The following is a 15,000-nucleotide window of genomic DNA, read 5'->3' on the forward strand; positions in this document are numbered from 1 at the left end:
GCGTTCCCCCCCCCCCCCCCCCCGCACAGTCTGGGGGCGTTCCCCCCCTCCCCCCCCGCACAGTCTGGGGGCGTTCCCCCCCTCCCTCCCCTCCCCCACCGCACAGTCTGGGGGCGTTCCCCCCCTCCCTCCCCTCCCCCCCCGCACAGTCTGGGGGCGTTCCCCCCCTCCCTCCCCTCCCCCCCCGCACAGTCTGGGGGCGTTCCCCCCCTCCCTCCCCTCCCCCACCGCACAGTCTGGGGGCGTTCCCCCCCTCCCTCCCCTCCCCCCCCGCACAGTCTGGGGGCGTTTCCCCCCTCCCTCCCCTCCCCCCCCGCACAGTCTGGGGGCGTTCCCCCCCTCCCTCCCCTCCCCCACCGCACAGTCTGGGGGCGTTCCCCCCCTCCCTCCCCCTCCCCCCCCGCACAGTCTGGGGGCGTTTCCCCCCTCCCTCCCCTCCCCCCCCGCACAGTCTGGGGGCGTTCCCCCCCCCCCCCCCCCCCCCCCCCCGCACAGTCTGGGGGCGTTCCCCCCCTCCCTCCCCTCCCCCCCCGCACAGTCTGGGGGCGTTCCCCCCCCTCCCTCCCCTGCCCCCCCGCACAGTCTGGGGGCGTTCCCCCCCCTCCCTCCCCTGCCCCCCCGCACAGTCTGGGGGCGTTCCCCCCCCCTCCCTCCCCTGCCCCACCGCACAGTCTGGGGGCGTTCCCCCCCCCTCCCTCCCCTCCCCCCCCGCACAGTCTGGGGGCGTTCCCCCCCCTCCCTCCCCTGCCCCTCCGCACAGTCTGGGGGCGTTCCCCCCCCCCCCCCCCCCGCACAGTCTGGGGGCGTTCCCCCCCCCTCCCTCCCCTGCCCCTCCGCACAGTCTGGGGGCGTTCCCCCCCCCTCCCTCCCCTGCCCCTCCGCACAGTCTGGGGGCGTTCCCCCCCCTCCCTCCCCTGCCCCTCCGCACAGTCTGGGGGCGTTCCCCCCCCTCCCTCCCCTGCCCCTCCGCACAGTCTGGGGGCGTTCCCCCCCCTCCCTCCCCTGCCCCTCCGCACAGTCTGGGGGCGTTCCCCCCCCTCCCTCCCCTGCCCCTCCGCACAGTCTGGGGGCGTTCCCCCCCCTCCCTCCCCTGCCCCACCGCACAGTCTGGGGGCGTTCCCCCCCCTCCCTCCCCTGCCCCACCGCACAGTCTGGGGGCGTTCCCCCCCTCCCTCCCCTGCCCCTCCGCACAGTCTGGGGGCGTTCCCCCCCCTCCCTCCCCTCCCCCACCGCACAGTCTGGGGGCAATAAACAACAGACAATAGACAATAGGTGCAGGAGTAGGCCATTCTGCCCTTCGAGCCTGCACCACCATTCAATATAATCATGGCTGATCGTCCCTCATCAGTATCCTGTTCCTGCCTTATCTCCATAACCCTTGATTCCACTATCCTTGAGAGCTCTATCCAACTCCTTCTTAAATGAATCCAGAGACTGGGCCTCCACTGCCCTCTGGGGCAGAGCATTCCACACAGCCACCACTCTCTGGGTGAAGAAGTTTCTCCTCATCTCTGTCCTAAATGGTCTACCCCGTATTTTTAAGCTGTGTCCTCTGGTTCGGGACTCACCCATCAGCGGAAACATGTTTCCTGCCTCCAGAGTGTCCAATCCTTTAATAATCTTATATGTCTCAATCAGATCCCCTCTCAGTCTTCTAAACTCAAGGGTATACAAGCCCAGTCGCTTCAGTCTTTCAGTGTAAGGTAGTCCCGCCATTCCAGGAATTGACCTCGTGAACCTACGCTGCACTCCCTCAATAGCCAGAATGTCTCTCCTCAAATTTGGAGACCAGAACTGCACACAGTACTCCAGGTGTGGTCTCACCAGGGCCCTGTACAGCTGCAGAAGCACCTCTTTGCTTCTATACTCAATCCCTCTTGTTATGAAGGCCAGCATGCTATTAGCCTTCTTCACTACCTGCTCTACCTGCATGCTTACCTTCATTGACTGGTGTACAAGAACACCCAGATCTCTCTGTACTGCCCCTTTACCTAAATTGATTCCATTTAGGTAGTAATCTGCCTTCCTGTTTTTGCCACCAAAGTGGATAACCATACATTTATCCACATTAAACTGCATCTGCCCACTCACCTAATCTGTCCAGGTCACCCTGTAATTTCCTAACATCCTCCTCACATTTCACCCTGCCACCCAGCTTAGTATCATCAGCAAATCTGCTAATGTTATTACTGATACCATCTTCTATATCATTAACATATATTGTAAAAAGCTGCGGTCCCAGTACTGATCCCTGCAGTACCCCACTGGTCACTGCCTGCCATTCTGAAATGGAGCCATTTATCACCACTCTGTTTCCTATCAGCCAACCAACTTTCAATCCAAGTTAGTACTTTGCCCCCAATACCATGCACCCTAATTTTGCTCACTAACCTCCTGTGTGGGACTTTATCAAAGGCTTTCTGAAAGTCCAGGTACACTACATCTACTGGATCTCCCTCGTCCATCTTCAGACTGTGCATCCCCCCCACCCCTTCACCGCACAGTCTGGGGGCGTTCCCCCCCTTCCTCCCCTCCCCCACTGCACAGTCTGGGGGTGTTCCCCCCCCTCCCCCCCCCCCCTCCCCCCACCGCATAGTCAGGGGGCGTTCCCCCACTTTCTGTTCCCTCATCCCCCACCTCTGAGGCCCCTCCCTCTGCTCACACCCCCACTCCAACACCCCCACACCACTCCTTCCCATTTCTCCCAAGCCTGTTCCCTGCGGACCCCTCTGTCTCCCTACTTCCCTAACCTCCCTCTCTCCGATAGTCCCATTCCCCTCCTCTCTCTCTCTCTCTCTTCGGCCCCCCCGCCTCTGTTAACCCCCCCCCTCCGCCCCGACTCTGTCTTTCTCTCTCACTCTCTTTCTCCCAGTCGCACTCCCAGTCTGCATTGCTTCCCATCTGTTCCCTGCCCCATCCACCCGCCCCACCCCCTTGCATTGATCCCCGCCCCACCATCCCGGGCCTGCCGGACTCCCTCAGCGTTCGCCGCTGGGTACTTCCTCGGTTTGATCCACATGTCGTGACCTGTTTCCACCCTCTCCCTCTCTCTCCTCTCCTCCGCTCCTCCGTTACCACCCCCCCCCCCCCCTTTCCTTGCAGAGAGAGCACTTCGCCATGTATGCCCTGTATGTGAAGAACAAGCCACGTTCAGACGCACTGCTCACCTGCTGCGCAGACGCCTTCTTCAAGGTAAGGCATCGGCTGAGCCCCACTGCCGTTGGGCGGGCCGTGGGTAAAGGGATTTGGCACCCGCCAACACGTGAGGTTCAAGGGGCAGTTGGCGGATACCCACCTCCCTCTCCGTTTGCCTGAGGGTGAATGTTGGGGGGGGGGGGAGACGCCCTCCGATTACCCCACCAATGGCCAATCCACCCTAACCTGTACATCCCTGGGCACTATGGGTAATTTAGCATGGCCAATCCACCCTAACCTACACATCCCTGGGCACTATGGGTAATTTAGCATGGCCAATCCACCCTAACCTGTACATCCCTGGGCACTATGGGTAATTTAGCATGGCCAATCCACCCTAACCTGCACATCCCTGGGCACTATGGGTAATTTAGCATGGCCAATCCACCTTAAACCTGCACATCTTTGGATTGTGGGAGGAAAACAGAGCACCCGGAGGAAACCCACACAGACACTGGGGGTGTTGGTGGGGAGAAGGAGCAAACCCCACACAGACAGACAGTCACCTGAGGCTGGAACTGAACCCGGGTCCCTGTTGCTGTGAGGCAGCAGTGCTAACCACGGAGCCACCGTGGGATATGGGCCTGGACTAGATCAGGGCGAGATTCTGTTTGGCTCGGACTGATTCGGCCGAAGTGTCTATTTCCGCGCTCTGAAGTTGAAGAGTAGTCCAGCCTTGAGCCGGTCACGGAAATGGGGACGGCGTAGAAAAACCTGGGGTGCAGCTCCACGGGCATGTGGAATGGTCGAGGGGCCGAACGGCCGAATTGCCTGCGTTGGTAAAGCTGTCCCTCTCTTTGTGTGTGTGTTCCTCCGTCCCCCAGAGGAAGCAGCTGTCCCTGGGCAACAGGACGGACCTGGGCTCCTACCTGGACAAGCCCATTCAGAGGATGACGAGCTACAGCCTCCTGCTGCAGGAGCTGATGGGGGAGTGCAGCACCGACAACACCCAAGAGAGAAGGAGCCTCCGCGCTGCCATGGAGATGGTCCAGTTCCAGCTACAACACGGCAACGACCTCCTCGCCATGGACGCCATCAGGGAGTGCGATGTAAGTCCGGGGCAACGCTAATCTCACGCTCTCAGAGAAGGCCAGTCAGTGTACAGATATTTCCCTGAGGGAGAGAGAGAGGGGACTGAGAGACACCAGTCAGTGTACAGATATCTCCCTGAGAGAGAGAGAGGGGACTGAGAGACACCAGTCAGTGTACAGATATCTCCCTGAGAGAGAGGGGACTGAGAGACACCAGTCAGTGTACAGATATCTCCCTGAGAGAGAGGGGACTGAGAGACACCAGTCAGTGTACAGATATCTCCCTGAGGGAGAGAGAGAGGGGACTGAGAGACACCAGTCAGTGTACAGATATCTCCCTGAGAGAGAGAGAGAGGGGACTGAGAGACACCAGTCAGTGTACAGATATCTCCCTGAGTGAGGGAGAGGGGACTGAGAGACACCAGTCAGTGTACAGATATCTCCCTGAGAGAGAGAGAGGGGACTGAGATACCAGTCAGTGTACAGATATCTCCCTGAGAGAGAGTGGGGACTGAGAGACACCAGTCAGTGTACAGATATCTCCCTGAGAGAGAGAGAGAGGGGGGACTGAGAGACACCGGTCAGTGTAGAGATATCTCCCTGAGAGAGAGAGAGAGAGGGGACTGAGAGACACCAGTCAGTGTACAGACATCTCCCTGAGAGAGACAGAGGGAACTGAGATACACTAGTCAGTGGACAGATATCTCCCTGAGACAGAGAGGGGGGGGGCTGAGAGACACCAGTCAATGTACAAATATCTCCCTGAGAGAGAGAGAGCAGGGATGAGCGACACCAGTCAGTGTACAGATAACTCCCTGAGAGAGAGAGAGGGGACTGAGAGACACCTGTCAATGTGCAGTTATCTCCGTCAGAGAGTGGGGACTGAGAGACACCAGTCAGTGTACAGATATCTCCCTGAGAGAGAGGGGCCTGAGAGAAACTGGTCAATGTACAGATATCTCCCAGCGAGAGAGAGAGAGAGAGGGGAGACTGAGAGACACCAGTCAGTGGACAGATATCTCCCTGAGAGAGAGAGGGGGGACTGAGAGACACCAGTCAGTGTACAGATATCTCCCTGAGATAGAGGGGACTGAGAGACACCAGTCAGTGCACGCATATCTCCCTGAGAAAGAGGGCGGACTGAGAGACACCAGTCAGTGTACAGATATCTCCCTGAGGGAGAGGGGACTGAGAGACACCAGTCAGTGCACAGATATCTCCCTGAGAGAGAGAGAGGGGGACTGAGAGACACCAGTCAGTGTACAGATATCTCCCTGTGAGAGAGAGAGGGGGACTGAGAGACACCAGTCAGTGTACAGATATCTCCCTGAGGGAGAGGGGACTGAGAGACACCAGTCAGTGTACAGATATCTCCCTGAGGGAGAGGGGACTGAGAGACACCAGTCAGTGTACAGATATCTCCCTGAGGGAGAGGGGTGACGGAGAGACACCAGTCAGTGTACAGGTATCTCCCTGAGAGAGAGAGAGAGGGGACTGAGAGACACCAGTCAGTGTACAGATATCTCCTGGAGAGAGAGGGGGGACTGAGAGAACATGTCAGTGTACAGATATCTCCCTGAGAGAGAGGGGGGACTGAGAGACACCAGTCAGTGTACAGATATCTCCCTGAGAGAGAGAGGGGGGACTGAGAGACACCAGTCAGTGTACAGATATCTCCCTGAGAGAGAGGGGATTGAGAGACACCAGTCAGTGCACACATATCTCCCTGAGAGAGAGGGCAGACTGAGAGACACCAGTCAGTGTACAGATATCTCCCTGAGGGAGAGGGGAGTGAGAGACACCAGTCAGTGCACAGATATCTCCCTGAGAGAGAGGGCGGACTGAGAGACACCTGTCAGTGTACAGATATGTCCCTGAGAGAGAGGGGGGACTGAGAGACATCAGTCAGTGTACAAATATCTCCCTGTGAGAGAGAGGGGACTGAGAGACACCATTCAGTGTACAGATATCTCCCTGAGAGAGAGAGGGGACTGAGAGACACCAGTCATTGTACAGATATCTCCCTGAGGGAGAGAGAGGGGACTGAGAGACACCAGTCAGTGTACAGATATCTCCCTGAGAGAGAGGGGGGACTGAGAGACACCAGTCAGTGTACAGATATCTCCCTGAGAGAGAGGGGGGACTGAGAGACACCAGTCAGTGTACAGATATCTCCCTGTGAGAGAGAGGGGACTGAGAGACACCTGTCAGTGTACAGATATCTCCCTGTGGGAGAGAGGGGACTGAGAGTCACCAGTCAGTGTACAGATATCTCCCTGAGAGAGACAGAGGGGACTGAGAGACACCAGTCAGTGTACAGATATCTCCCTGAGAGAGAGGGGACTGAGAGACACCAGTCATTGTACAGATATCTCCCTGAGGGAGAGAGAGGGGACTGAGAGACACCAGTCAGTGTACAGATATCTCCCTGAGAGAGAGGGGACTGAGAGACACCAGTCAGTGTACAGATATCTCCCTGAGAGAGAGAGAGGGGACTGAGAGACACCAGTCATTGTACAGACATCTCCCTGAGAGAGACAGAGGGGACTGAGAGACACCAGTCAGTGTACAGATATCTCCCTGAGAGAGGGGGGACTGAGAGACACCAGTCAGTGTACAGATATCGCCCTGAGAGAGGGGGGACTGAGAGACACCAGTCAGTGTACAGATATCTCCCTGAGTGAGGGAGAGGGGACTGAGAGACACCAGTCAGTGTACAGATATCTCCCTGAGAGAGAGAGAGGGGACTGAGATACCAGTCAGTGTACAGATATCTCCCTGAGAGAGAGTGGGGACTGAGAGACACCAGTCAGTGTACAGATATCTCCCTGAGAGAGAGAGAGAGGGGGGACTGAGAGACACCGGTCAGTGTAGAGATATCTCCCTGAGAGAGAGAGAGAGAGGGGACTGAGAGACACCGGTCAGTGTAGAGATATCTCCCTGAGAGAGAGAGAGGGGGACTGAGAGACACCAGTCAGTGTACAGACATCTCCCTGAGAGAGACAGAGGGAACTGAGATACACTAGTCAGTGGACAGATATCTCCCTGAGACAGAGAGGGGGGGGGCTGAGAGACACCAGTCAATGTACAAATATCTCCCTGAGAGAGAGAGAGCAGGGATGAGCGACACCAGTCAGTGTACAGATAACTCCCTGAGAGAGAGAGAGGGGACTGAGAGACACCTGTCAATGTGCAGTTATCTCCGTCAGAGAGTGGGGACTGAGAGACACCAGTCAGTGTACAGATATCTCCCTGAGGGAGAGGGGACTGAGAGACACCAGTCAGTGTACAGATATCTCCCTGAGGGAGAGGGGTGACGGAGAGACACCAGTCAGTGTACAGGTATCTCCCTGAGAGAGAGAGAGAGGGGACTGAGAGACACCAGTCAGTGTACAGATATCTCCTGGAGAGAGAGGGGGGACTGAGAGAACATGTCAGTGTACAGATATCTCCCTGAGAGAGAGGGGGGACTGAGAGACACCAGTCAGTGTACAGATATCTCCCTGAGAGAGAGAGGGGGGACTGAGAGACACCAGTCAGTGTACAGATATCTCCCTGAGAGAGAGGGGATTGAGAGACACCAGTCAGTGCACACATATCTCCCTGAGAGAGAGGGCAGACTGAGAGACACCAGTCAGTGTACAGATATCTCCCTGAGGGAGAGGGGAGTGAGAGACACCAGTCAGTGCACAGATATCTCCCTGAGAGAGAGGGCGGACTGAGAGACACCTGTCAGTGTACAGATATCTCCCTGAGAGAGAGGGGCCTGAGAGAAACTGGTCAATGTACAGATATCTCCCAGCGAGAGAGAGAGAGAGAGGGGAGACTGAGAGACACCAGTCAGTGGACAGATATCTCCCTGAGAGAGAGAGGGGGGACTGAGAGACACCAGTCAGTGTACAGATATCTCCCTGAGATAGAGGGGACTGAGAGACACCAGTCAGTGCACGCATATCTCCCTGAGAAAGAGGGCGGACTGAGAGACACCAGTCAGTGTACAGATATCTCCCTGAGGGAGAGGGGACTGAGAGACACCAGTCAGTGCACAGATATCTCCCTGAGAGAGAGAGAGGGGGACTGAGAGACACCAGTCAGTGTACAGATATCTCCCTGTGAGAGAGAGAGGGGGACTGAGAGACACCAGTCAGTGTACAGATATCTCCCTGAGGGAGAGGGGACTGAGAGACACCAGTCAGTGTACAGATATCTCCCTGAGGGAGAGGGGACTGAGAGACACCAGTCAGTGTACAGATATCTCCCTGAGGGAGAGGGGTGACGGAGAGACACCAGTCAGTGTACAGGTATCTCCCTGAGAGAGAGAGAGAGGGGACTGAGAGACACCAGTCAGTGTACAGATATCTCCTGGAGAGAGAGGGGGGACTGAGAGAACATGTCAGTGTACAGATATCTCCCTGAGAGAGAGGGGGGACTGAGAGACACCAGTCAGTGTACAGATATCTCCCTGAGAGAGAGAGGGGGGACTGAGAGACACCAGTCAGTGTACAGATATCTCCCTGAGAGAGAGGGGATTGAGAGACACCAGTCAGTGCACACATATCTCCCTGAGAGAGAGGGCAGACTGAGAGACACCAGTCAGTGTACAGATATCTCCCTGAGGGAGAGGGGAGTGAGAGACACCAGTCAGTGCACAGATATCTCCCTGAGAGAGAGGGCGGACTGAGAGACACCTGTCAGTGTACAGATATGTCCCTGAGAGAGAGGGGGGACTGAGAGACATCAGTCAGTGTACAAATATCTCCCTGTGAGAGAGAGGGGACTGAGAGACACCATTCAGTGTACAGATATCTCCCTGAGAGAGAGAGGGGACTGAGAGACACCAGTCATTGTACAGATATCTCCCTGAGGGAGAGAGAGGGGACTGAGAGACACCAGTCAGTGTACAGATATCTCCCTGAGAGAGAGGGGGGACTGAGAGACACCAGTCAGTGTACAGATATCTCCCTGAGAGAGAGGGGGGACTGAGAGACACCAGTCAGTGTACAGATATCTCCCTGTGAGAGAGAGGGGACTGAGAGACACCTGTCAGTGTACAGATATCTCCCTGTGGGAGAGAGGGGACTGAGAGTCACCAGTCAGTGTACAGATATCTCCCTGAGAGAGACAGAGGGGACTGAGAGACACCAGTCAGTGTACAGATATCTCCCTGAGAGAGAGGGGACTGAGAGACACCAGTCATTGTACAGATATCTCCCTGAGGGAGAGAGAGGGGACTGAGAGACACCAGTCAGTGTACAGATATCTCCCTGAGAGAGAGGGGACTGAGAGACACCAGTCAGTGTACAGATATCTCCCTGAGAGAGAGAGAGAGAGGGGACTGAGAGACACCAGTCATTGTACAGACATCTCCCTGAGAGAGACAGAGGGGACTGAGAGACACCAGTCAGTGTACAGATATCTCCCTGAGAGAGGGGGGACTGAGAGACACCAGTCAGTGTACAGATATCGCCCTGAGAGAGGGGGGACTGAGAGACACCAGTCAGTGTACAGATATCGCCCTGAGGGAGAGAGAGGGGACTGAGAGACACCAGTCAGTGTACAGATATCTCCCTGAGGGAGAGAGAGGGGACTGAGAGACACCAGTCAGTGTACAGATATCTCCCTGAGAGAGGGGGGACTGAGAGACACCAGTCATTGTACAGGTATCTCCCTGAGGGAGAGAGGGGACTGAGAGACACCAGTCAGTGTACAGATATCTCCCTGAGAGAGGGGGGACTGAGAGACACCCGTCAGTGTACAGATATCTCCCTGAGAGAGAGGGGACTGAGAGACACCAGTCAGTGTACAGATATCTCCTGGAGAGAGAGGGGGGACTGAGAGAACATGTCAGTGTACAGATATCTCCCTGAGAGAGAGGGGGGACTGAGAGACACCAGTCAGTGTACAGATATCTCCCTGAGAGAGAGAGGGGGGACTGAGAGACACCAGTCAGTGTACAGATATCTCCCTGAGAGAGAGGGGATTGAGAGACACCAGTCAGTGCACACATATCTCCCTGAGAGAGAGGGCAGACTGAGAGACACCAGTCAGTGTACAGATATCTCCCTGAGGGAGAGGGGAGTGAGAGACACCAGTCAGTGCACAGATATCTCCCTGAGAGAGAGGGCGGACTGAGAGACACCTGTCAGTGTACAGATATCTCCCTGAGAGAGAGGGGCCTGAGAGAAACTGGTCAATGTACAGATATCTCCCAGCGAGAGAGAGAGAGAGAGGGGAGACTGAGAGACACCAGTCAGTGGACAGATATCTCCCTGAGAGAGAGAGGGGGGACTGAGAGACACCAGTCAGTGTACAGATATCTCCCTGAGATAGAGGGGACTGAGAGACACCAGTCAGTGCACGCATATCTCCCTGAGAAAGAGGGCGGACTGAGAGACACCAGTCAGTGTACAGATATCTCCCTGAGGGAGAGGGGACTGAGAGACACCAGTCAGTGCACAGATATCTCCCTGAGAGAGAGAGAGGGGGACTGAGAGACACCAGTCAGTGTACAGATATCTCCCTGTGAGAGAGAGAGGGGGACTGAGAGACACCAGTCAGTGTACAGATATCTCCCTGAGGGAGAGGGGACTGAGAGACACCAGTCAGTGTACAGATATCTCCCTGAGGGAGAGGGGACTGAGAGACACCAGTCAGTGTACAGATATCTCCCTGAGGGAGAGGGGTGACGGAGAGACACCAGTCAGTGTACAGGTATCTCCCTGAGAGAGAGAGAGAGGGGACTGAGAGACACCAGTCAGTGTACAGATATCTCCTGGAGAGAGAGGGGGGACTGAGAGAACATGTCAGTGTACAGATATCTCCCTGAGAGAGAGGGGGGACTGAGAGACACCAGTCAGTGTACAGATATCTCCCTGAGAGAGAGAGGGGGGACTGAGAGACACCAGTCAGTGTACAGATATCTCCCTGAGAGAGAGGGGATTGAGAGACACCAGTCAGTGCACACATATCTCCCTGAGAGAGAGGGCAGACTGAGAGACACCAGTCAGTGTACAGATATCTCCCTGAGGGAGAGGGGAGTGAGAGACACCAGTCAGTGCACAGATATCTCCCTGAGAGAGAGGGCGGACTGAGAGACACCTGTCAGTGTACAGATATGTCCCTGAGAGAGAGGGGGGACTGAGAGACATCAGTCAGTGTACAAATATCTCCCTGTGAGAGAGAGGGGACTGAGAGACACCATTCAGTGTACAGATATCTCCCTGAGAGAGAGAGGGGACTGAGAGACACCAGTCATTGTACAGATATCTCCCTGAGGGAGAGAGAGGGGACTGAGAGACACCAGTCAGTGTACAGATATCTCCCTGAGAGAGAGGGGGGACTGAGAGACACCAGTCAGTGTACAGATATCTCCCTGAGAGAGAGGGGGGACTGAGAGACACCAGTCAGTGTACAGATATCTCCCTGTGAGAGAGAGGGGACTGAGAGACACCTGTCAGTGTACAGATATCTCCCTGTGGGAGAGAGGGGACTGAGAGTCACCAGTCAGTGTACAGATATCTCCCTGAGAGAGACAGAGGGGACTGAGAGACACCAGTCAGTGTACAGATATCTCCCTGAGAGAGAGGGGACTGAGAGACACCAGTCATTGTACAGATATCTCCCTGAGGGAGAGAGAGGGGACTGAGAGACACCAGTCAGTGTACAGATATCTCCCTGAGAGAGAGGGGACTGAGAGACACCAGTCAGTGTACAGATATCTCCCTGAGAGAGAGAGAGAGGGGACTGAGAGACACCAGTCATTGTACAGACATCTCCCTGAGAGAGACAGAGGGGACTGAGAGACACCAGTCAGTGTACAGATATCTCCCTGAGAGAGGGGGGACTGAGAGACACCAGTCAGTGTACAGATATCGCCCTGAGAGAGGGGGGACTGAGAGACACCAGTCAGTGTACAGATATCGCCCTGAGGGAGAGAGAGGGGACTGAGAGACACCAGTCAGTGTACAGATATCTCCCTGAGGGAGAGAGAGGGGACTGAGAGACACCAGTCAGTGTACAGATATCTCCCTGAGAGAGGGGGGACTGAGAGACACCAGTCATTGTACAGGTATCTCCCTGAGGGAGAGAGGGGACTGAGAGACACCAGTCAGTGTACAGATATCTCCCTGAGAGAGGGGGGACTGAGAGACACCCGTCAGTGTACAGATATCTCCCTGAGAGAGAGGGGACTGAGAGACACCAGTCAGTGTACAGATATCTCCCTGAGAGAGAGGGGACTGAGAGACACCAGTCAGTGTACAGATATCTCCCTGAGGGAGATAGAGGGGACTGAGAGACACCAGTCAGTGTACAGATATCTCCCTGAGGGAGAGGGGACTGAGAGACACCAGTCAGTGTACAGATATCTCCCTGAGGGAGAGAGAGGGGACTGAGAGACACCAGTCAGTGTACAGATATCTCCCTGAGAGAGAGGGGTCTGAGAGACACCAGTCAGTGTACAGATATCTCCCTGAGAGAGAGGGGACTGAGAGACACCAGTCAGTGTACAGATATCTCCCTGAGGGAGAGAGAGGGGACTGAGAGACACCAGTCAGTGTACAGATATCTCCCTGAGGGAGAGAGAGGGGACTGAGAGACACCAGTCAGTGTACAGATATCTCCCTGAGAGAGAGAGAGAGGGGACTGAGAGACACCAGTCAGTGTACAGATATCTCCCTGAGGGAGAGGGGACTGAGAGACACCAGTCAGTGTACAGATATCTCCCTGAGATAGAGGGGACTGAGAGACACCCGTCAGTGTACAGATATCTCCCTGAGAGAGAGGGGACTGAGAGACACCAGTCAGTGTACAGATATCTCCCTGAGGGAGAGAGAGGGGACTGAGAGACACCAGTCAGTGTACAGATATCTCCCTGAGAGAGAGGGGTCTGAGAGACACCAGTCAGTGTACAGATATCTCCCTGAGAGAGAGAGGGGACTGAGAGACACCATTCAGTATACAGATATCTCCCTGAGGGAGAGAGAGGGGACTGAGAGACACCAGTCAGTGTACAGATATCTCCCTGAGAGAGAGGGGTCTGAGAGACACCAGTCAGTGTACAGATATCTCCCTGAGAGAGAGAGGGGACTGTGAGACACCAGTCAGTATACAGATATCTCCCTGAGGGAGAGAGAGGGGACTGAGAGACACCAGTCAGTGTACAGATATCTCCCTGAGAGAGCGAGAGGGGACTGAGAGACACCAGTCAGTGTACAGATATCCCCCTGAGAGAGAGAGAGAGAGGGGACTGAGAGACACCAGTCAGTGTACAGATATCTCCCTGAGAGAGAGAGAGAGGGGACTGAGAGACACCAGTCAGTGTACAGATATCTCCCTGAGGGAGAGAGGGGACTGAGAGACACCAGTCAGTGTACAGATATCTCCCTGAGAGAGAGGGGTCTGAGAGACACCAGTCAGTGTACAGATATCTCCCTGAGGGAGAGAGAGGGGACTGAGAGACACCAGTCAGTGTACAGATATCCCCCTGAGAGAGAGAGAGAGAGGGGACTGAGAGACACCAGTCAGTGTACAGATATCTCCCTGAGAGAGAGAGAGAGGGGACTGAGAGACACCAGTCAGTGTACAGATATCTCCCTGAGAGAGGGGGGACTGAGAGACACCAGTCAGTGTACAGATATCTCCCTGAGAGAGAGAGAGAGGGGACTGAGAGACACCAGTCTGTGTACAGATATCTCCCTGAGAGAGAGAGAGAGGGGACTGAGAGACACCAGTCAGTGTACAGATATCTCCCTGAGAGAGAGGGGACTGAGAGACACCAGTCAGTGTACAGATATCCCCCTGAGGGAGAGAGAGGGGACTGAGAGACACCAGTCAGTGTACAGATATCTCCCTGAGGGAGAGGGGACTGAGAGACACCAGCCAGTGTACAGATATCTCCCTGAGGGAGAGAGAGGGGACTGAGAGACACCAGTCAGTGTACAGATATCTCCCTGAGGGAGAGAGAGGGGACTGAGAGACACCAGTCAGTGTACAGATATCTCCCTGAGAGAGAGGGGACTGAGAGACACCAGTCAGTGGACAGCCGCTCGGTGAACGGGGAATGGGAGAAAGCGAGGATCAGAGCTGCTGGAGATTACGGTCGAGAGTGTGGGGCTGGAAAGGCCCAGCCGGCATGCAGCATCCGAGGAGCAGGAGAATCCTCCTTTTCGTTCCTCGCGACATCTGGCCGTTTGTGCTTTCCCACTGCCCCCCCCCACCCGACTCTGCCTGGACGATGGGAGTGTCTTTAATGCCGGCTTGTCCTGGTTCTGCAGGTGGACCTGAAGGAGCAGGGTCAGCTGCTGCGCCACGCTCGCTTCACCGTGTCCTGTGGGCGGCGGAAGGCAGTGAGGCAGGTCTTCCTCTTCGAGCAGCTCATCGTGCTCAGCAAGCCCAAACGGGCCGAGGCCGGCCCGGACGCCTACGTGTACAAGTCGTCGCTGAAGGTGGGTACAGCCTCCCCTTCCCTCCCCTCTGCACCGCACCGCCCTGCCTGGGATCCCGCGGCGTGCGCTCTCGGTACAGCCGGATGGTACTGACGCCTGCCGGGGCCACAGAACGGGCCGCGTCTGACAGCCCTCCCCACCCCTGCCGCGTCCAAGCGGTTGGTTCCGGTGGGACCCCCACCCCAGGGGCGCGGTGCACCGATCTGAGACACAGGACGGCTCGGCCCTGGAGAAGGGGAGGTCGGTTGCCAAGGCTGGCGCCGAGGCTTCTGGGTCTGGTTGTAAGAGCGTGCGAAATTGGTTGAAGAGGAGACCGCTCGGTAAGGACC

The 15,000-nt window shown here is 56.1% G+C and overlaps 1 protein-coding gene across 1 annotated transcript in view; it reads left to right on the forward strand.

Moving 5' to 3' along the window:
• Positions 1-15,000, forward strand: part of LOC148144577 (puratrophin-1-like) — a 107,858-nt gene that overhangs the window by 28,961 nt on the left and 63,897 nt on the right. The window contains exons 7-9 of the mRNA XM_087975418.1: positions 3,103-3,192; positions 4,020-4,244; positions 14,501-14,671. Of these exons, the coding sequence (XP_087831544.1) occupies positions 3,103-3,192; positions 4,020-4,244; positions 14,501-14,671 (486 nt within the window). The remainder of the gene's footprint in view (positions 1-3,102; positions 3,193-4,019; positions 4,245-14,500; positions 14,672-15,000) is intronic.

This window comes from Chiloscyllium plagiosum, unplaced genomic scaffold, assembly GCF_037043375.1.
Source record: "Chiloscyllium plagiosum isolate Xiang-an unplaced genomic scaffold, Cpla_swu_hap1 HiC_scaffold_27, whole genome shotgun sequence".
In the NCBI taxonomy this organism is placed as follows: domain Eukaryota; kingdom Metazoa; phylum Chordata; class Chondrichthyes; order Orectolobiformes; family Hemiscylliidae; genus Chiloscyllium; species Chiloscyllium plagiosum.